Source organism: Pleurodeles waltl, chromosome 2_2 (genome assembly GCF_031143425.1).
Source record: "Pleurodeles waltl isolate 20211129_DDA chromosome 2_2, aPleWal1.hap1.20221129, whole genome shotgun sequence".
In the NCBI taxonomy this organism is placed as follows: Eukaryota; Metazoa; Chordata; class Amphibia; order Caudata; family Salamandridae; genus Pleurodeles; species Pleurodeles waltl.
Window position 1 is genome coordinate 194430266 of NC_090439.1, and position 22450 is coordinate 194452715.

The following is a 22450-nucleotide window of genomic DNA, read 5'->3' on the forward strand; positions in this document are numbered from 1 at the left end:
GAAAAAGTGGCTACATCCGAACTGAGAAAGTTGACCTGGATCTCCCAGGCAGTGTATCCAAAGAGGGCTACAGGGACGCTGGATCAAGATTCAGGTTTGCCCCGGTTGAAGGATTTCTACGTCGAAAAAAAACAACTAAGTCCGAATGTAAAAATCTCCAGTGAGGGCTCCCGAGATGCGTATTTGAGGAAGAGTTCCAGGAGGTCGGATTGGACTGGCGACTTGGTCCCACTGAAGAAAATCGAATAAGTCAGAAGTGAAAACTTTTGACCTGCGGGCTGTAGCCGAGCAAGGCTCCATTGCGGTCTGCCTTAATCTTTGATTTTGCCCCGGTCGAGGTGTGACCAGATTGGCGCTATTGGCTTCTATGCGCTGGAAAGCATTAATTCTTTAAAAATCCATATCTCTGGTTCCCTTTATCGAATTTTAATTGTTTTGGTATCATTTCAAAGATAAAAATATAATCTAGTTTTATAAATTGGCGTTGGATTTTTATTGTGTTTTGTGTTTTACTTATTTACTGTTTTGTGGTTTTTAAATGCTTTACACATGTCTCCTAAGTTAAGCCTTGTCTATCGTTGCCAAGCTACCAAGGGTTGAGCTGGGATTAACTTATTGAGACCTAACTGGACCTAATTGGAGGCTAGTGGCCTATTGCTAAGTGTAGGTACTTACCTGCCCTTACCAATAATCCATTTTCCAACAATTATTAACAGTGAGTTTCATTTTTGTGAAATCATTTGTTAATAAAATGTACGTTTTGAACTTTTCACTCACTATTATGCCAAGTACAATCAGTGGTGTGTATTTGAGGAGTAGATGGTTGTACAGTAATATTTGTCTGTAGATATTTTAGTACACTAAACATCAGTGAGACACCAGGGGGGGCTCGCTTAGTTACCTCAAAGTACTGGAATCTGCTGGGGGCCTCTAATTTTCTGCTACCCAGAGTTCCCATATAATTTCGCAGAAAAATGGCACCTCACCTGTGTGAGTGGACCTACTGCCTGCAAAAGGGCCGAGTCCAAGACTCAATGTGGCAAAATCAACAAAAATGATAGCTGCACTCTTTGAGCCTGGGTTTGATGGCCACCCAGTAAGACCTACCAAACTCAAGCATATCTGAAAACTAGACACCTAGGGGAGTAAAGAGTGGTGTAGTGGATTCTACAAAGCTTTCCTGCTTTTTCTAGAAGTTTAGGTCACAGAAATGCAAGGGCAAGGACAATGCACACTATTAGGCAAAGGTTGAGGTTTGCAAGGGCTTCTGGATAAGAACACCTTTTGAGAGCCACGCAAGTCACCCCCTCTGGATTCCGCTGGGTGTCTATTTCTCAAAAAACTACAGGTTTGCTAGGTTTCCTCAGGTGCCAGCTGAGAGAGGGCCCAAAAATCCACAGCTAGGCATATTGCACAAAAAGGGGCAGTTTTCAGTGGACAAATGTGATGTTGCCACAGGCCCAACTCACACAAGTGAGTTACCAGTTTCATCAGGACACTCAGGGGAATGGTGGTTGGTAGGAAATTAGTGGTTCCCTGCAGATTCTAGAAGTTTCTATCACAGAAATGTGAGGAAAGGTATTGTTTTTTATCACAGTTTGAAGTTTGCAAGCTTCTGGGTAAGAGAATGGGGTGAAAGCCATGCAAGTAACCCCAACCCTGGATTCCCCCTACTATCTAGTTTTGAAAAATGTGCATGTTTGCTGGGTTTCCCTAGGTGCCTCCTGAGCTAGGTCCCAAAATCCACAGCTAGCCACATTACAAAAAGGGTCAATTTTCAATGAAAAATTGTGGTCTATGTTGCGTTTTGGGCCCTATTTTTTTTCTTTTTATCACTGGTCTAGGCCTGCCCACACACGTGATACCACTTTTATTGGGAGGCTTAGGGGAACACAGAATAGTAGAACACATTATTACCAATGGTATTTATCTGCACTTGTGCCTTTCAAATGTAAGCCATTGTGTCAGAAAAATAAATTTTGAGGACTGCCCTTTAATTCACATGCTAGTATGGGTACCAAGAAATTTAGAGACTAATTTTCAGTATTTATTTCAACAGTTAGTTTTCTTGGCAAAACCTAAAGGCATCTACACAAATGACTGCTTGCTGAGTTTTGTCTACTTTTCAGAAATCTTTATCTCTCCATGATCATGGTAAAACTGTGGTTAAAAAAAAATAGTTTTTTTGACTCAGCTCTGCATGTTTCTGAAAGCTGGGAAAATGATGACTTCAGCACAGCACACCTTTTGTTTGTGCTATTTTTAGGTAAAAAGCAGATACTTTTTTGCAAAGCACAGTTTTCAATTTTTTTCCACACAAAACTCAAAAATTAGCTATATTTTTCATATTTTCTCAGTCCCCTGCAGGGGGATCCATAAATCCTGGGTACCTTTTTTAATATTTGTTTATTGAAAGTTGCAATAAACCAATTTTGACAGAATAGCAAGGTAATATGCATTCCAGAATGAAGGTCAATGTATAGCCAACCAACCGATAAACACCAGAGAGTGGCCCCTAATAATGGCCATACCTCTAAACACCATCCTCGTGAAGTCTCGTATCTTTGGGCATTCCCACAATAGGTGCAGAAAATCAGTATGTGTCGGTCCACAGCGCAAACAGCAGCCTTCCTCAAGTCTCAGATGCACAGGCGTATGGTAGATTCTATGTAAGAATTTGAAATAACTCCCCCTTTTGGAAATACTGGTGTCTCACACTTCTATATCTTGAGGTAAGCAGATTCAGAGTGATACATGTCAGGCCCCCTTCCAGAGTAACCTTTGTTGGCCGGGGTGATACATACATATCTAAACCTGCACACTGGCCCCTGGAAATAGAAGACACACACAGCTGTTTGTATTTTACAAAAAGAGGTTTTGTATTACGTACATAAACATTATGCATGAGAATGCTAGTAAATAATATTGTAGTTTCATCAGTCATTATAAAAAACAAGATGAACCACAGAAAAACCCAAGTCAGATCATTCAATCAATCAGTGTATTTGTAGAGCGCACTAACACCCTTGAGGGTCTCAAGGCGCTGAGGTGGGGTGGCGGCAGGGGTGAGGGGGTGGAAGGAGGGGGAGGGGTGGTGCTGCTACTGCTCAAATAGCCAGGTTTTGAGCCACTTCCTGAAAGTCGACAAGTGTTCGGTCTGTTGTAGGGGCAAGGGAAGGGTGTTTCAGGTCTTGGCGGTGAGGTGGGAGAAGGATCTACCTCCGGTGGTCGCTCTTCCGATGCGGGGGACGGTGGCGAGGTCGGCTGAGCGGAGTTGGCGGGATGGGGTGTAGAAGGTGAGTCGTCTGTTGAGGTAGGCTGGATCGGTGCTGTGGAGCGCCTTGTGTGCGTGGGTGAGGAGCTTGAAGGTTATCCTTTTGTTGACGGGGAGCCAGTGTAGGTCTCTCAGAAGGGGAATGATGTGGCTGTGGCGGTGGGCATAGAGGATCAGGCGTGCGGAGGCGTTTTGTATGCGTTGCAGTCGTTTGAGGAGTAGAGGGCGTTTCCGTAGTCAAGTTTGCTGCTGACGAGGGCTTGGGTGACTGTTCTTCTTGTATCTGTGGGAATCCATCTGTAGATCTTGCGGAGGGTGTTGAAGCAGGATGAGGAGACAGTGCTGACTTGCTTGGTCATGGAGAGTGTTGAGTCGAGGATGATGCCCAGGTTGCGTGCGTGGTTGGTGGGTGTTGGGGCTGCTCCCAGAACAGTCGGCCACCAGGAGTCGTTCCAGGCTGAGGGGTTGGCGCCGAGGATGAGGACCTTCATCTTATCTGAGCTCAACTTCAGTTTACTGTTCCTCATCCATTCGGCGACGGCCTTCATTCCTTCGTGGAGGTTAGATTTGGCGGTGAGGGGGTCCTTGGTAAGGGAGAGGATCAGTTGGGTGTCGTTGGCGTAGGAGATGATGTTGAGGTTGTGTAGCCGGGCGACGCGGGCGAGATCATTCAATTCATTCCTAGGACTCTTAGCTTGTGATGCTCCTAAAGGGTCATCCCTCATATGTCTACTTTTAAACACCAACATATGGCTCCAGGAAGACCTCCTTAAACAGTACCAGGTGAAACTTCAAATATATGCTGATGGCAAACAAATCCACATCTTTGTTAACACCTCTCAGAGAATCCACATGACATCACCTATTGCCAGGCCCTTGTGTTCAGCTGGATAAAAGAGAGTGTCCTGTGCATGAATAGCACAAATATAGAGATTCAATAAATTGGATACTATACACCAAACTGCTTTTCCTCAGATTTTGTTAAACCCGTTTGCTTCATCAAATGCAACACACCTCTTTGAGGCTGATCTGACTTTTGTACTTCAAATCAACCAATGGTACACAGCTTAAACCTGAAGGTCTTACTTTTGCAAAAACATGCCCCCTCTGCTTCCCACTAATGACAAATCCAAACTGATGAGAGCCCAGATCCTGGTGCACATGGACCACTGTAACATAGTCCAGTCCTGCCATCGCAGTGAACTCATTATCATATTCTAAAGACTTCAGCAGTAAGCAACAAGAATGCAACTCAGTCTGCATAAACTGTGGGTCACATCAAACTCACCCATAAAGTACTTCACTGACATAATGAAGTTACCAGGATTAAATTCCAGTTTTTGTGTACCATTCACAAAGCAACTGTCCTCATACCTGTATGTACTGTCACCTCATTATGCCCCCAACTGCCCTCCATTCAACGACCACCCATCAGATCCATCAATACTTAAAAAAACAGAGAACTAGGGGCCATATGTACAAACACTTTTTCCCATAGACACAGAATGGGTAAAAACCTTTGCTACATCTGGCCTTAGATCTCTTACCAAGTTAGACCCCACAATCTGGAATGCCCTCGACTCGCATTTGAGATTCAGGCCCAGCCACTTGTGGTTACAGAAAGTACTAAAAGCAGAACTTTTCAGACTGACCATTAACTGAACTCACCACAAAAGGGGGTTGCATGAAAAGCATTGCACATAAAGTTTAATAGCCATCCAATTCTGCACTTCAACCTTTGCTTACTGTATTTTACTCTGACGTGAAAGGAAAGATATGGAGCTTTGTAAAACGCCTCAGTAATGAAACACATCTGAAATATCTTCGGTAAAAATGGCAAATATTGAAGAGGGCTTCCGCAATCTTGATACAAGTTACGGCAGGATGTGGGAACCTGAGTGACCCACCAATATTTGTGGGTTTCCTACATTTTTCTGCAAAATCTGGCAATTCGTTTTGTAGATAGTCACATGTAAACGTTGCTTCCAATGGCCTAGTACCTAGGGTCCACTGGTGCAGAAGAGGGTCTCTGAACATCATTTCTTAGGGGGAAGGGGAACATTAACAAAGCAACCAATTCAGTTGGTTCATTTAACATTATAAATACAATTTAATATATGCTTCAAAACATTTAGACTGTCAAAACAACAAAGATATAACAGGGAACACATAATATAGGTGACAGATACTGTTATGAGGATAGACTCAAAACTACAGGAATAGATACTAAGCAGCTGTAGTATTATAATACATTGTGTTATCATAGAGGAATATTGTGCTTAAAGTGGATTAAAAACATATTCTGCCATGCTTTAGTGGGGACTAATCCAAAACTTATTTGTTAAGCATACAGATATCCAAAGGTTCCCTTTTTAGGCTTGGCATTATACAGGGAGTGCAGAATTATTAGGCAAATGAGTATTTTGACCACATCATCCTCTTTATGCATGTTGTCTTACTCCAAGCTGTATAGGCTCGAAAGCCTACTACCAATTAAGCATATTAGGTGATGTGCATCTCTGTAATGAGAAGGGGTGTGGTCTAATGACATCAACACCCTATATCAGGTGTGCATAATTATTAGGCAACTTCCTTTCCTTTGGCAAAATGGGTCAAAAGAAGGACTTGACAGGCTCAGAAAAGTCAAAAATAGTGAGATATCTTGCAGAGGGATGCAGCACTCTTAAAATTGCAAAGCTTCTGGAGCGTGATCATCGAACAATCAAGCGTTTCATTCAAAATAGTCAACAGGGTCGCAAGAAGCGTGTGGAAAAACCAAGGCGCAAAATAACTGCCCATGAACTGAGAAAAGTCAAGCGTGCAGCTGCCACGATGCCACTTGCCACCAGTTTGGCCATATTTCAGAGCTGCAACATCACTGGAGTGCCCAAAAGCACAAGGTGTGCAATACTCAGAGACATGGCCAAGGTAAGAAAGGCTGAAAGACGACCACCACTGAACAAGACACACAAGCTGAAACGTCAAGACTGGGCCATGAAATATCTCAAGACTGATTTTTCTAAGGTTTTATGGACTGATGAAATGAGAGTGAGTCTTGATGGGCCAGATGGATGGGCCCGTGGCTGGATTGGTAAAGGGCAGAGAGCTCCAGTCCGACTCAGACGCCAGCAAGGTGGAGGTGGAGTACTGGTTTGGGCTGGTATCATCAAAGATGAGCTTGTGGGGCCTTTTCGGGTTGAGGATGGAGTCAAGCTCAACTCCCAGTCCTACTGCCAGTTCCTGGAAGACACCTTCTTCAAGCAGTGGTACAGGAAGAAGTCTGCATCCTTCAAGAAAAACATGATTTTCATGCAGGACAATGCTCCATCACACGCGTCCAAGGACTCCACAGCGTGGCTGGCAAGAAAGGGTATAAAAGAAGGAAATCTAATGACATGGCCTCCTTGTTCACCTGATCTGAACCCCATTGAGAACCTGTGGTCCATCATCAAATGTGAGATTTACAAGGAGGGAAAACAGTACACCTCTCTGAACAGTGTCTGGGAGGCTGTGGTTGCTGCTGCACGCAATGTTGATGGTGAACAGATCAAAACACTGACAGAATCCATGGATGGCAGGCTTTTGAGTGTCCTTGCAAAGAAAGGTGGCTATATTGGTCACTGATTTGTTTTTGTTTTGTTTTTGAATGTCAGAAATGTATATTTGTGAATGTTGAGATGTTATATTGGTTTCACTGGTAATAATAAATAATTGAAATGGGTATATATTTTTTTTTGTTAAGTTGCCTAATAATTATGCACAGTAATAGTCACCTGCACACACAGATATCCCCCTAACATAGCTAAAACTAAAAACAAACTACAAACTACTTCCCAAAATATTCAGCTTTGATATTAATGAGTTTTTTGGGTTCATTCAGAACATGGTTGTTGTTCAATAATAAAATTAATCCTCAAAAATACTACTTGCCTAATAATTCTGCACTCCCTGTAAATGAATGAAGGTGGCATTTCCTTATGCCAAAGCTAACGGAGGTAGTATTATTATGGGTTGTATTGTAAGAAATGCAAATGCTGACTTGGAGACTGGCTAAGCTGCCAGAGTAATTCTTCTAAATGGAACACACTTTATACATTTATTTCAATGAGTTTAGTAGTTTTAATTGGTTCAGTCCTACTAAACATGTAAGGAACATCTTCACAACATTTTGAAGACAGGTTTACTATCTTGTTCAAACTATGCACATCCTTACCCTTGCCTGACAAGTCAGTGCTCATTATCCTGATCCCTAAAACTCAGCCATCCTGTCAGCATTTTAACAAGGGTTAATGCACGACACCCACTCTATTACAAAGAAAAGTAAAAACATGTAATAGATCTTGTATCCCAGCATAAATTATGTTAAGCACTGTGTTTATGTACTTATATTATATGTCGAGATCATATCTTTCTCAAATAAACATATAGCATGCACAATATGTACAATTATTCCAAATCAAATCCTTATATTTCTGGAGGGTATAGAGAGATGATTCACAATATATCATTATTATGTAATGATTACAGGCCTACATACATCTTTCTTTGTCACATTTTGTAAAGGCTACTAAAATTTAATAATACGAGTACAATAAATGTAATTGTTAGTTTAGGCATTTGTGTTCTTAATCAGAATGCTGAAAGAGACTAAGGGCCTGATTACGAGTTTGGAGGTCTCACCGCCAGTCTGCCGCAGTCCCAAGCACGCCATAGACTCAGGAGTCTTTCGCCTGTTGTATTTAGATGTCACCACCGGCACAGAGGCGGGGTTTCTGGCACCAGGGGACCGGAATGGGATGTGGTCAGCAATTCAAGAAATGTTTTTTTATATATGTTGATATAGTTGTGTACATTGTGACTAAATACCTGTAAAAAGTTACACATATGCATGACTTTTGTGAAAAAATACCTTGTACAATTACTTTTCCATTGCAGGAGTCTGGACCATATGTGCCCAGTCCAGTCAATGGGAGAAAAGCGCAAAACGTACTTACCTGGATTTTGGCCCCCACTGGGTCATCTTCTTCGGTGTTAAGTTGGTGCTGTGAAGGGGGGCCTGGATGAAGGGGTCCGCTTCGGAGACTGAAGGAAAAACAAGGAAATGGGTGAGTTTGAATCCCATTTCCTTTGATTTCGCAGTCTCAAAGCAGCCCGTCTCTTCACTACAGTCAGCTTGACGGGAAGGCACTTTGTAATCCAGACAGTAGGAACCTTGTCTGTACTGCCCTCTGACAGTTGCTTTTCCCCAATCTACCGTCAAGGTAGTTGGCAAATGGCTGGTGGAGTTGGCAGGGCTCTGGCAGTCTCTCATTCAGCAACCTGCCAACATCATAATTCAGCCGGCGGACCACCAAGTTGGCCGCTGATGAATTTGACACTGTTTCGACTGCGGTACTCTTTCCGCCAAATTCGTAATCAGGCCCTAAGATGAAAAAGCTATGAAGTACCAAAAGAAAAACGTCACGATTACATCAAAATGAATAGAGGCATGCTTTTACTTTATTTTCCATCATACTATCCATGTGTATAGTACCAAGAGGCCCATGCCATGTGGTACCATTCTAGACCCTGGTACCTGGCATTCTGACAATTTTTATTTTGCTGTTAATATCATAACTACAGGTGAAAATTGCAGCATGCAAATGCTGCTCGCCAGACACTCTTTAGTGGATAAAGGTGTAACACACTACATGAGGCACATCAATGTTTTTCCCTGATGCACATCAATCAGTGTCACAATGATTCACAGAGTCGTGCCCTAGAAATACACAACAATCAGTTCACCAATGCACAGAACTCTAAGATCCCATTGTTCTCAGCCGCTAGTGACGCCATGAGGTGCTTCAATGAGGCATAGCATCCGAAGGTTCACTTTAGGCACATCACTTAGGAGTATTATAGGGCATTTCAAGAATGGCTCACATGAGACACATACTTAAGCTCCCCTGGTGCACATGACTTTCTGATCCAGCAAGCTCCCTTGTCATGCCCCCTGATGTAATGTTGTCCCCTTGCTGCAAATAACCACATACACTGCTAATGCACATCATTCTCTGCCCCTACTGTAGAGTGTTTTTTTATGAGTGTTCTGTGTGCCCCGATGTCTCTGTGCATTTGTGCTTGTCTGCATGCAAGTGTGCCTTTTTATCTGTTTGAAACTCAGTGTAATCACTAATCTGTATGCTAAATTTGCTTCCTTACCTTTTATAAATGAAGGTTGCCAGTGAACAGCATATACGGAGTCCTCATGTCCAGAAAGCAAAGTCTCTAAAGTAACTGCATATTTGGCCTCTGCATCTAAATGAAATAATAAAACATGCTACATCAAAAAATTAAACATGCATCTGAGCTATATTTAGCATGGTAAAACATATGCATAATTACTTAAATGTGATTTGAAATTCCAGCATAGATGATTCTGAGATTCAAAATTTCAAAAGGTGACTAAGTAAGGTCTGCGAAAACATTATCAACTCGAGTCACTTGTTTATCATTTTGAGAAACTAAAAAGACATAAAAATAGCATTTTATGAACATTTGTGATCTTTCGAACTGGTAGCCACTCTTTTATTATGATTTTGGACAAAACATATTACAAAGTTCAGTAAATCACTTTAGTGATCTGCCACCAGCTCTACCACATTAATAACATTACAACGCCTGCTACTATCGTTCAACTTGTTAGAGTGTTTTAATTAAACAGAAAAGTAATGACTACTTTATGTAAGCCTTAGCTAACTTGACTAGATCTCAGTTAGCTTGAATTACTTTTATTTTCCAGGAGCGAATACTTTCTCTCTCTCATGGTGTTATTGTATATTTTTCCAAATTCGGTAAAATCATTAAATATACGCTTCAACGGTGGTATATGCAATGTAATATTTTGTGCTGTTTTCTAAGAAGCCATGCTCAGGATATTCCCGTCTTTGTAAATTGCATGGCATTCTACACGAGCCTTTCCTAGGGACCATTCATTAGCTGAATTGTCTATTGTATTTCTGTAATATATAAATACAATGTCATTTCCTTCGTTTGCTACGCACACTTCATTTTTTATGTAGAAGTAAATGTTCCTAGATTTACCTTATTATAAATGCATCTTATGTATCAGTATAATTAATAGCTTACTAGATTGTCACATTTCTTCTTCAACCCTATTTCACCACATCTCACCACTGAATGTCAGTGGCTTTTCTGTCTAAACCTCTACAAAAGATGATGTTTTGGTATACGTGCCAACCTTTTCTGGCTTGTCTTTGGAGGCAGAGTCTATATTGCCCTTTTACTGAACTATACTTAGCTCTAGCTGCCTGCTCTCTTTGGAAGTAGACATTATTTTGATGCTGTCAAATTGTGCTTTACTAGTGAGATAATAAATGCTATTGGGTAACCAATTCTTGCCTTCAGTAATGATCAAAATTTTGAATAAACCTATAAGGTTTAACTTGAAACTCTGTTTTGCATTAGTTTATCTGATTGGCTTGGACTCAATTTTATAAAGACCCAGATAGTCCAAGTGCTGCACAGCGACCCTCTTAATTATTTTTGGTGGCATATGGTTGGAGAATCGTGAAGATTTTTTTTACATTACTGCCAGAGTACCCATGTGTGTCGTTCAATGAGGGAATTTTGTGAGTATTCATAGTTTTGCGTGGAGTGAGATGTGCTGCGATGCATACGCTGGCATATTGATATGGTGATCATATTCCTGTTCTGCTTTAGTTGAGTGCAACAAGTGGAAAATTGTATTATGTTAAAAAGCATTGTATGTTGGTGTAATGCGTGCTAAGTTCATATTTGGTTAAACATATTTTTGATTTTATAAGTTTCATGTGAAGGCTTGTATTTATGGAGAACTCAAGTTAGAAATAATATTATCTACTAAATAAAGATGTGGCTCCAGGATAATTATAAATTAAAGTTCATGAGATCCTTAACCACTTCGCTGCTATAGACATGCTGGAGATGTCAGTAGCACCAGTGCTCAGGTGCCTCGGATTGCTCCAGCATGCCCTAGCACATGCGACACAAAATTATTTAAAAAAAAGTTTTTATTTCACTTCGGGTTGCTGGGGAATCTCTCTCCCCCCAGCAACCCCAGGCATTTTTTCCTTTATTTTTTAATGGCAATCTGTGCATGCCTTGCGCGAGGACGTCATTACAATTGAAGGTTAAAGTGAAATGAACAGATTGGCTTATTTCACTTTCACTGCTTTGGTGCTCAGGGGCCAATCTCAGGCCCCCAATCACAAATTCAGATGGGAGAGGTGTCACTGGAAAGGGAAACATCTCTCCTTTCCCTACTGGATCCCAGTGTGGGGACCACCGCAGGAGGGAGATTCCCAAGCAAGGATCCCCCACTAGACGCCAGGGACCATTTTTTGAGGCGGGCGGTCTACTTGCAATAGGCTGAAGCTCTCCCCCTTCTGCCAGGCCCAAAGGTCTCTCTGCCCCTCCCCTAGGGGCAGATTCGAGGTTGCTATCTCCAGTCTGCCCGGGAAAAGAGGGGGTCGGGGGGGCAGAAAGCCCACTAAACACCAGGGATTTTTATTGGTACATAAATTGGTGGTGGAGGCTCACCCAGGCATCGGGCCTAGCTCCCACCCCTCATATGACCCACAACAATCCTTTTGCCCCATGGGGTGACAGAAAAGAGGTTTTAACACCAATCTGCCACCGTGTGGGGCAGAAAGCTCATTAGACACCAGCAACTTTTTTTTTTTATTGTTAGAAGGTGTGAAGTGCCCCCACACATCAGGCCTAGCCTCCACCTCCAATATAAGACTAACCGTATTTCTGCACCACAGGGGGCAGATAGGAGGTCTTTAAATTTAATATGCCCTGCTAGGGGGCAGAAAGCCCACTAGACAGGAGAAATTTTTTTTCCATGCCATACAAAAAAGGGGTCGGACTGTATTGCATTGTATTGTATTCTATTGTATTGTATTGTAATAGTATTTATATAGCGCTTACTACCCTTGAAGAGGCGTCAAAGCGCTTTCCGACGAGTAGCACGCTACTCCGGAACCCAAAAGGAATTAGTGGTGGATTAGTATAGGGAAATATGAGTAAAATTTTAGTATTATTATGAGTGATTCTGAGCTGCGGATATGTGATTTTGTTAGTTGGATTGACTGGGGTGGAGGAGGGAAAAATCCAGAAGTGTTAATTGGGAGTTTATAGTAATAGGATGCGCGTTTGTGGGCGGCAGGAGCTGACAGGGCAGGAGCCCTTTAAATCCCGACTTGCGCTCCCGCCTCGCGGGACGCGCGTTTGTGGGCGGCGGCAGCAGCTGACAGGGCAGGAGCCCTTTAGATCCAGATTTGTGCTCCCGCCTCACGGGACGCACGTTTGTGGGTGGCGGCAGGCGGCAGCAGCTGACAGGGCAGGAGCCCTTTAAATCCAGATTTGCGCTCCCGCCTCACGGGACCCGCGCGGGCGGCGCCCGGGCCCGTCCTGCGCCTGTCAGCCCCTGACAGAGGCTGGGCTGGGCCACCCCCCTGACATCCTACTTTCAGAGGGCTGTAAGGAGAGGATTCTGACCTGCAGTTGTTGCGGCTTTGTGGACAGAGGATCTCGCTGACTTCTTACGAGGTAGGGGCAGGAACCAGGCCCCCCTCGCCTACTGGTCTTGGTGCTTGGGGCGGGGACACCCCCTTTAAGACTGTTTGCGCGCCTGCTGCTCCGGGTCGCGCCTATTGGATTTTGCTGACTTCTTGAGAGGTAGGGGCAGGAACCAGGCCCCCCTCGCTTACTGGTCCTTGGTATTTGGGGCGGGGACAGCCCCTCCAAGACTCTTTGCGCGCCGCAGGACGCACGCAGGACCGTCCCGTGCCCGTCCGCAACCATAAGAGGCCGGGCCGGGCCATTCCCCTTTCTTTTTGCTTTTGGGGGTTCCTCTGTTTGCTTGCATTCTGCAGCAGGGGTTGTGGAGTGTACGAATTATCATATGGTGCGGGGTTTCTAACAGTAGTAAGAGGGGCTTGTTTGCATTCCTATAGTTTGGGTTTCACTCCAAGGCCCCAAGATTCCAGTAAGAAAGATGGGTCGACGGCGTGGGGGGGTCGAAGAGAAGCTTGGATCAAATAAAACCCTAGATGTTTTTTTTTACAAAAGGCCGTCGGGGCTCTAGAGAAAGAAATAGAGCTGGTGCAGCGCCGTTTAGCAGTTCCATCTTCTCCAGCTATTAGTGCAGCCCACGACGACCTTTCCATACAGTCCACCTCACATACAGGATCTCTACCTATAGCGACCACCCTTTCCCTTTCCCCTGTAGATACCCTTCAGAAGTCTCAGGGTCAAACGCCAAATGACTCCATTTCACCTGCATTCCGATTTCGCCGACCAGGAGCCTTTCCAAGAGTGAGCCCCCAACCACCGTCGTGCCCAATCCTAAGGGCAAAAGGAAACGTAGGGAGCCTGTTATTTTAAATAAACGTACCAGGACTTTGAGTCCCCCCCATCCGACTCAGCTCCCTAATAAGGTCATGGATCCATTCTCCTTGCTTCTCACCAGCGACCAACAGTTAAATTAGTCTATTAGGGTTCTCATAAGAGAAGAGATCTCTAAGTTGCATCTTCCAATTGCAACCCGCCTTCAAATAATAGAGGAGAAACTAGAAGTTTTTATTAAGACCCAGAAGCCAGTACCCTCTACCACTATAGACACCCAACCCCGTTCGTACCATTCTTACCCTACTCACGAGCAGGTTAGTGTTAATAGACGACCTGCCCTAATGAGTAAGAACCACTTTCCCTCTTTAAATCAAGATCCAACCAGTTCTGCCAGAGTACCAAATACTTCGATTATTTCTCCGCTGATGGCTCCAGTCCATCCTCCAGAAAGGATATCCCTTCCGTTAAACCCAGTGCCTAGTATTGATACCTTTAATCCCACTTGTGATCACGTTCTCTCTGGCTCCTTGCAGAGGACCCAGACCATTGGTCCAACTGGAATAAGAGCATTGCAACTCCCCCCGGAGTCATGCCCATATGTCTTGGTTATTTCCAATGTGCCTGTACTTAAAACCAAATCCCCGGAATCTTTTACTGAGCTCAAAAACAAGGTTATCCATTGGTTACATCTTAATGCAGGGTTTGCATTCTCCATGACATCCTCGATTTTGATGGTGAGAAGGGTTGGGTTCCCTAGAAAAGATCGGTACAGGGGACTGTATTGTCATCAATTTCAACTCCCCCGTTCTTGTACGGCAGCTTGCGTTAAATGCAGATAGACCATATCCTTCAGCAGGCATGGTCTCTCTGTGTAGACTTCAAGCATTCTATCCGTCCATACGGCCACCCATGAATAGGCAACCATTAGTGTTTCGTAAAGTCTCTCGTGACATTGAGACACGGTCTAGCCCTGATCCTGGTCCCAGACATCCATTGCTGTCACTCTCGGAGATAGATTGACTATGTGATGGTTCGTGGGGAGAGGATTCCAACACTCTTGTTTCTGAATACACTAATCATACTGTTCCATCGTTTTTGGCAGACACTGATAATCAGGGAACTTCTGAAAATACTTTTCATTTACCCAATAAGGAGGGGGCTCCTCCTCCCACAATCACTTCTAGGGATCCAGGGCTCCACTGTTTAGATACCTCACTAGATATGACTTCATTGGGCCCAGCACTTTGTGAAGTGTACATCACACAGGACAACACAGATACAGGCAAATATATGCCAGTGGGGAATAGCACGATTCCCTGCTGTACTATCCCTAGCATGAAACATCCCCCAAAGGAAGCTAGACATATCAAATCGAATGATCTTGCCAAGGTTCTTAGTTGAAATATAGCAGGGCTGAAAAGTAAAATGCAAAATCCGGAATGGGGTCAATTTATCGACGAACATCTACTATGTCTATTCCAAGAAACTTGGGCGATAGGTCCCAAACACAGATTAGGTTTTAGAAGCTATTGGGTTCCAGTTCGAAAGTCACCCTCTGGGAGACCTTCGGGAGGGCTACTTATATGGCTAAGTAGTTCCCTCAGAAGTAAAGCTGTAGCAATAGATACGGGCTGCCCTGACCTACAGGCCCTATTGTTAGCGATCCCCGAGAAGAAATCTTTACTATTAATCAATGTTTACAACAGGAGTGAGGGCACCCCTGTAGATCACGATGCTCTATTTCTATTGGATAGTTTACTCAAAAATAATATCTCTCACTTTATTCTGATTGGAGGGGACTTTAACGTTACATTTGAGCCCAACCCCCTGGTTCAAGAGATATATCAAGAAGAGGATGCTTATTGGGGGATTCCACAGCTAGTCTCTAATAAAAGGCCGAGATTGAACAAAACAGCTCGTCTAGTGGCTGATATTACAATAACTTATGGCCTTCGAGCCTGCAATGGTCGCTCCTGCTCTGACACAAATCTGCATCCCACTTTCAAACGAGGAGGGTCCAGAAGCCAGATTGATTATATACTCCTCGATATCCGACTGGGGGGCCATATGGTTGATATGAGAGTACAAGAGCATGAAGAGAGTGACCACAACCCATTGATTTTATCGACTAGAGGCCTATTCCCTTTACTTGAGATACCCCATTCTAAGCCTTATGCCCATCAGCTAGCTTTATCAAATAATAGACGTAATATAAAATGGGAGTCTGTTACTACATCCCGAGCATCTTTCATTAATATACAATCTGCTAGCCAATCAAATGGAGTGTATGCTTCATTACAAAGAAGATGATGAGGGTGATAGGCTTCTAGCAGCCCACAGTAAATTGTTCGATTCCCTAAAACACCTTTTCACAAAAGAGATCACCAGTAATCCCAAGAAAAAGTGCTGGGCACGGTGGTTTAACAATTTATGCAGGGAAGCACAGCTCACTTTACTGAAAGCTCTAAATACAGACCAAGTTGAATCTATAAGAACAGCCAGAAAAGATTACAAGAACGAATGTACCAAGGCAGCAGAAGCTGGGAAGAGGCTAGATGGGCAGCTATGCTGGAAACCGCTAAATCAAAAGATACCTCCAGGTTTTGGAAATTAATAGCAGAAAACTGTGGAGACTTCGCCTCTATACCTGGCACATCAATTCTTCCTGCAGCCTGGGTTGAGCATTTTGGCCAATTATATGCAGGTCCTCCCGAGGTATCCTTTAGGTCCCTTGATGTTCCAATATCCCAAGACGCTACCCCAATCATATTTACCTTAGCTGAAACAAGTGCCGCTATTGATTCACTAAATTGGGGAAAGGCTCCAGGCTCTGATAAGATTCTGGGTGATTTATACAAGACAAGACCTGACATTTGGGCTCCTTATCTCAATCGAATCTGCAATGCAATCACAGCTGGAGCCCCTATCCCTCACTCATGGAAAGGGGCAGAGATAGTCCGCATCTTTAAAAAAGGTTGCCCCATTATTCCAGCTAATTATCGTCCGATCAGTCTCCTAGACAATTTTCAAAAAATGTATGCCAAACACCCTTTGTGCCGCCTCGATGAATGGATCTTGGAATCTAATGCCCTATCTAATCTACAAGCAGGGTTTAGACCTGCTGTGAGCACTATTGACCAAGTCCCGAGATTCCTGGCAATTAAATGGAAGAATGTGGACTTAGGGGGGGGAAATCTGTATGTGGTCTTTATAGACCTGAGATCTGCATTTGATTTGATCCCCCGGAACATGCTATGGTCAACACTCTCTACTATGGGGGTTCCTTCAGGTCTCTTGAGTCTTATCACCCGGCTTCATGACAATACCTATGCCCTAATTAGATGCGTCAAGGAGGGTGAGTTGACAGATCCCGTGGCTATCAACAGAGGTGTCCGGCAGGGGTGCGTTCTGGCTCCTACCCTTTTTTTGCTCTATATTAATAACTGTATCCGCTATTTGGAGAATTGCACAAATGATTCGCCCAAACTGGCTGGGGAAAAAATCCCCTGCTTATTGTACCCGGATGATACAATCTTGCTAGCTAAATCTCCCATGGGGATCCAAAATTTGGTTAACCAATTCTGTGTTTTCTGTAGGGATTTTGGGCTTGACGGCAACGCTAAAAAAAAGAAACTTATGATATACAGCTCTTTAAGAAAACGACCACATGTCAGAATCGAAAGTAAAGCTTATAAGAGAGTAAAAATATAATATTGTTTATTTATAATTTATATATATATATATATATATATATATATATACACACACACACATTTTTTATAAATAGATATGTAAGTGCATAGTAAGGGAATATATGTCCAAGGAATATAATAATGGGTATAATATGAGAAGACAAGTAGTATTGCATAAACACAAACTTTAACTTTCAAGATTTGTAATATTTGAAGTTAATTAATAAGAGTACTGTCCTAATATTTATTGATCTTTACTCAATTTTTGAATAGCCAAATATATATATACACACACACACACACACAAATACACACAGATATGTACATACATATACATATTTAAACTGAGTAAATATACATTAGTTGAAAAGGTTTAAAGAGTATGTGTGTAGTTTATTGTTATGACATAGTAGCAATACATATTTTCTAAACAGCTATATATATATATATATATATATATATATATATATATATAGAATATACACAGAATCAGATAAAAAATATTTATCAACACAGGCATATGCAGTCCATAGCTGTTTGAATGGTGGTTATGAAGGAAAGAGACAACTCTTGAGTAGTCTTCTGAAGACAAGATATTTATCTGTGGATCTTATAGTTGGGGTAATGAACTCCATAGTTTGGCTACTTGAACGGAGAAGGATGTACCACCTATAGTCTTTTTCTTGTATGGTGCTTTTCTAAGGCGGGGTGCCAATCTTGAGCGGAGGTTTCTTTGTTGAATGTATTTTGTTATTTTGTTTCTGATAAAAAGCGGTCCTGTTCCATGTACATCTTCTATACTGATGTTCCTTCTTACCACAAGCAAGCTCACTGGTGACACTGCAAACTGGTGCAGTCACACGGACTCGTTACACAGGATAATACATAAAAGGAGAAGTGGGGGGGGCAACAAATCAGTAGGATAGAATTAAGTCTCCTGAACTATACCAGAACATCATGCAAGTCCACAAACTAAAAGAAAGCTGGTCAGCTAGAAAGCAAGACCGAAGTTAAAACAAGCAAGTGCTTTCCGTTGTGCCTAGCTTTAGCTCTGCAGTCCCCAAACAAACTACTGTTCAGAAAGCTAGAAGCAAACTAGTAAGGTGACACTCATCATACGTCTGCTTTTAAACCATGGCTGTCCCAATGAGATCTGTTTTCCAGGAGCTGCCCGCGTTGTCATCTGTTTAAAGATTTAGCACAACGTGCCTCCATCCAATTGTACGTTAAGTCTGACTGGGGTTGGGGGGACCACTAAATATCATGGATGCTGTATTGCTGTTGCAATGTGTGCTCGCTGCTTTAGCTTCCAGTGAAAGCAACAATGCACTTAAAATGCTGATGCATTCTAGATAACTGCTTTCCTGGATCAGAACCCACATTTTAGGATGAAAATTATTGCACCCCCTGATGCAGGTCTACGTCCCGCCTTCTCTCCTCCATGTAAGCTGTATTATTTAGCATGCAAGATCTGGTGGTGCCTAGGGGGCTGGACTGCATAAAGTCCACTCTGACATTTCTTGCATGTGAAATGTATGTTCTTTAATTTAAAATAAACTTAAACCGGTCATTTTTTAATCCCATTTTTTACTGCACCAGTGTAAATCATCTTCAGACTCCGTCCAATTAAATTGCACGCTATTTAAGTCTACTGGCACACTATTTTAACAGTGGCAAAGAAGTACATCTCAGTACAGCAGTCAAAGTCCACTCTGACATTTCTTGCATGTGAAATGTATGTTCTTTAATTTAAAATAAACTTAAACCGGTCATTTTTTAATCCCATTTTTTACTGCACCAGTGTAAATCATCTTCAGACTCCGTCCAATTAAATTGCACGCTATTTAAGTCTACTGGCACACTATTTTAACAGTGGCAAAGAAGTACATCTCAGTACAGCAGTGACCTGAATCCTGCATTAGATTCCTGCTTGTAAATCCCTAGCTTTAGAATATAACAAGTCATTAAATCATTCTAAGGAAGCGCTTGTAAATTCTGAAAAACTTTCATATGACCATAGGTTGTCCCTGAACCTTTGAAATGAGAGGAAGTCCATCCCAGATGCCAGTTCAGTTATATGGCTTGTGTCCCTATTCTTGCATTTGTCTTGCCCAGGGGTATTTTGGTCTCGCCATGTTGCGATTCCACTGCACACTTAGAGGACTCATTTTTTTCTATTCTGCACTCTGTGGGAGTGAACATATATCAATGCCCTTCTACCATTTTTCTCTTAATTATCCTGCACACTCATCTATAATTTTCTAATAAACCCATTTCAAGAGTGAAAAAGACTTGTGTGTTTGCATGCCACTTGTAAGTTTCAAGAACTATTGGCTTTACCAGTGAATATTGTCTTTGTTTTAATACAAGCAGTTTCTCTTCCTGACATACCTCCAGCACAGACACGACCACTAAAGGACACCCTTTCATGTCTGATTAGCATGTTTGTCACGAAGGGCTGAGGTAAAAGATTTAGTATCCTGTATAGTTAACAACACTGGTGTTTATTTATTTCCATTTGTGATGATGGACCCACTTTTTTCCCTAGGTGAACTAGCAATATTGGTCCACCTATCTGTGATGGAATTGTATATATTATGGTCGAGTTTAAGGTGTATTCCAGTTCTAGCAATAGCATATTTGATATATCTGCTTAATAGACCAGAGGCTACTCTTACTTTGGAAGGCATACTAAATGTGTGCTCTCTTTCACACTTATTCATTGATGTCTTGCATACATGGTAATTAATCTACCCACAGAGTGACCAACGTAGCAACGCATCTGGCAATCTGCTATGTCCTTCAGAAAATTATTTCTTCCCAAGTACATTGTTCAAGTCAAAACTACTGCACTTTGCAAAAGTCAAAGAACTGAGAAAGGCTGAAATAAAACATCTTTAAACAATTTATGGGCAGTCTACAGGAAAATAGCATGCTAAAAAAAAATCAGTGCATCGATCCAAAATTCATAGTTGCAGACAAAACAAGCATTTGCAATGCAATGGGTCTCACATTTGCTCGAGTTAGAGCTATTAGCGTTGTAAACTCCTAACCGGACTTTTCTTGCCACACAAATTGAAAATGCAAAACAGTTTCACATAAGTGAGCCTCCGCCCACCATGAGGATGGAGGAGACACAAAAGGAAAAAGAAGTTCGCTCGCAGTCAAACGTATCGTATCAGCAAAAGTGCAATTAGCCACTGAAAAGGGTCAATGTCAAAGGCGGTAACCAAACCACCCCAACGAGGGACAAACGTAAAGCATTTTCCAATGATGATAAAGGATTTTTGAACGGCAAGCCCATGAACGAGCAATAGTGAAGGGCGTGGTTATAAAGTGTGGTTATAATACTGTTTGGGAAAATGTTTCCCTTTATTAGTACCAATTCAGGTCCCAAAAAACAGTAATTTGTGACCATTCAAACTCTGCATAGTGCCTAATATTATACAGAACCATGAGCAACGCTTATTTTGTTTTGACCCATCTGAGTTTAAAAAACAAAATCCGCAAAGTAAGAAGCATATGGATTGTTTCAGTGCAACATTTCCACAAGCGGATGGAAAATTAGGCAGAATTGCATAAATCTAATGGCTCTGCTTGTACCACATTAAATTCAGTTAGCGGTGTTGTCTGACAACTGTAGTGAACTGTTGCCACTGTTATCCACATAAATGCTGTTGCTCCTTTCTTGTGTAGTGCCCCATGCTCTGAGAATGCAGAGAAAGCTGATCACTGAGGCTGCCACTCAAAGGGTAAACTTATTTCTCACCACACTGCTGTTTGGCAGCAATGATGCCAACAGTAGAGCAGACACTGCCTCAACTGAGCTGTATTCCAGTCTTCTTTACTCAAAGTGAGAAGGTGTAACATGACAATTGCGAGCTGTTTCAAATCCAAAGGGCCAGAACCTCGGGCTTTTCCACTGCTATCATTGCTGTAGCAACATGCAGTAAAACAACTTGCTGCCATAATTTCGACAGGAAAATCGCAATAGGCATCTATATTTTCCGATACCTGGAAGATTAATGTTCATTATTTTTTAAACTTTTTTTTTTTAAATTAACCCATAAGGGGGACTGCATTAAGATAGCTTAAATGGAAATATACCTTGTGTCTAAAAATGTAAACTCTGAGGCAGAAATATTCACAGTGAATCTTACCACATTACTATCAAATTTATAGCACATCGATGCTTAAGTCATAGAAGGAAAAATATTACAGCTGCATTCTCAAAGCGTGAGACTAAAATCATCGGGCAACCTTAGGGACATCTCCATGCTTTGAGTCCCGGAAATAAACAGCATCATGCCACACATCAAAATTCGCAGACACAGGTGGTATAGTTATATTCACCTTCATCAACAATGTGAGAAATGCATGGGCGATACAAGAAACAGGTAGAGGAAATCTGAATGTAGAAGCAGGTCGGAGATGAGATATTTAAGTAAGAAAAGCATAGTTACTGTTGTATCACAAAGGATATAATCTAGCAGTACTTGAAACCCAGACCAGAAAACGAAAAAAAATACAACTGCTACAGCACGAACTCTCAGCAATGTTAAAGGAGTCTCCCACACAGATCTACAAAAATAACACACACATACGTAGCACAATCTCTCAGCTTACAAATATAATAGCAACAGCCCCTAGACACTGGGGTTTTGAAGGAGACCAAAGTTGCAGCTCATGCCTAGATATACACAATGTAAAATGAATATAGCCAGGAAACTCTTGTGCTCAATAGGAACACCACATTTAGTAATAAATAAGTAAGAGTAAGGAAATAAATAATAAAAGGGAAAATAATAAAGCACATCCTTAATTCATTCAAATACAGGTATATAAAACTTAGTAAATTTACACCAGTGCAAAATCGAATTTCCTTGCAATTATTTCCAAGAAGTAAGGAGTTTACCGGAAATTCCAGGTGTTCCAGTAAAATTAGTCCAGTGCACCCATCGACTTCCTTACTCTCAGTACTGTGCATAGGAAATTTGCTAAAATTCCACACATTTCAATAGAGGATAAAATCTGTAGGCTAAAATACGCGTCACGACACTGACGCAAATTAATCGATCTTAAAAAAGGG

General features: G+C 42.1%; 1 protein-coding gene across 7 annotated transcripts in view; it reads right to left on the reverse strand.

Annotated features, from left to right (window-relative positions):
- The window catches only part of ELP2 (elongator acetyltransferase complex subunit 2), a 1253630-nt gene that overhangs the window by 818286 nt on the left and 412894 nt on the right, over positions 1–22450 (reverse strand). For all 7 annotated transcript variants that reach the window (XM_069219622.1, XM_069219623.1, XM_069219617.1 and 4 more), the window contains one exon: positions 9476–9571. In XM_069219622.1, the coding sequence (XP_069075723.1) occupies positions 9476–9571 (96 nt within the window). The remainder of the gene's footprint in view (positions 1–9475; positions 9572–22450) is intronic.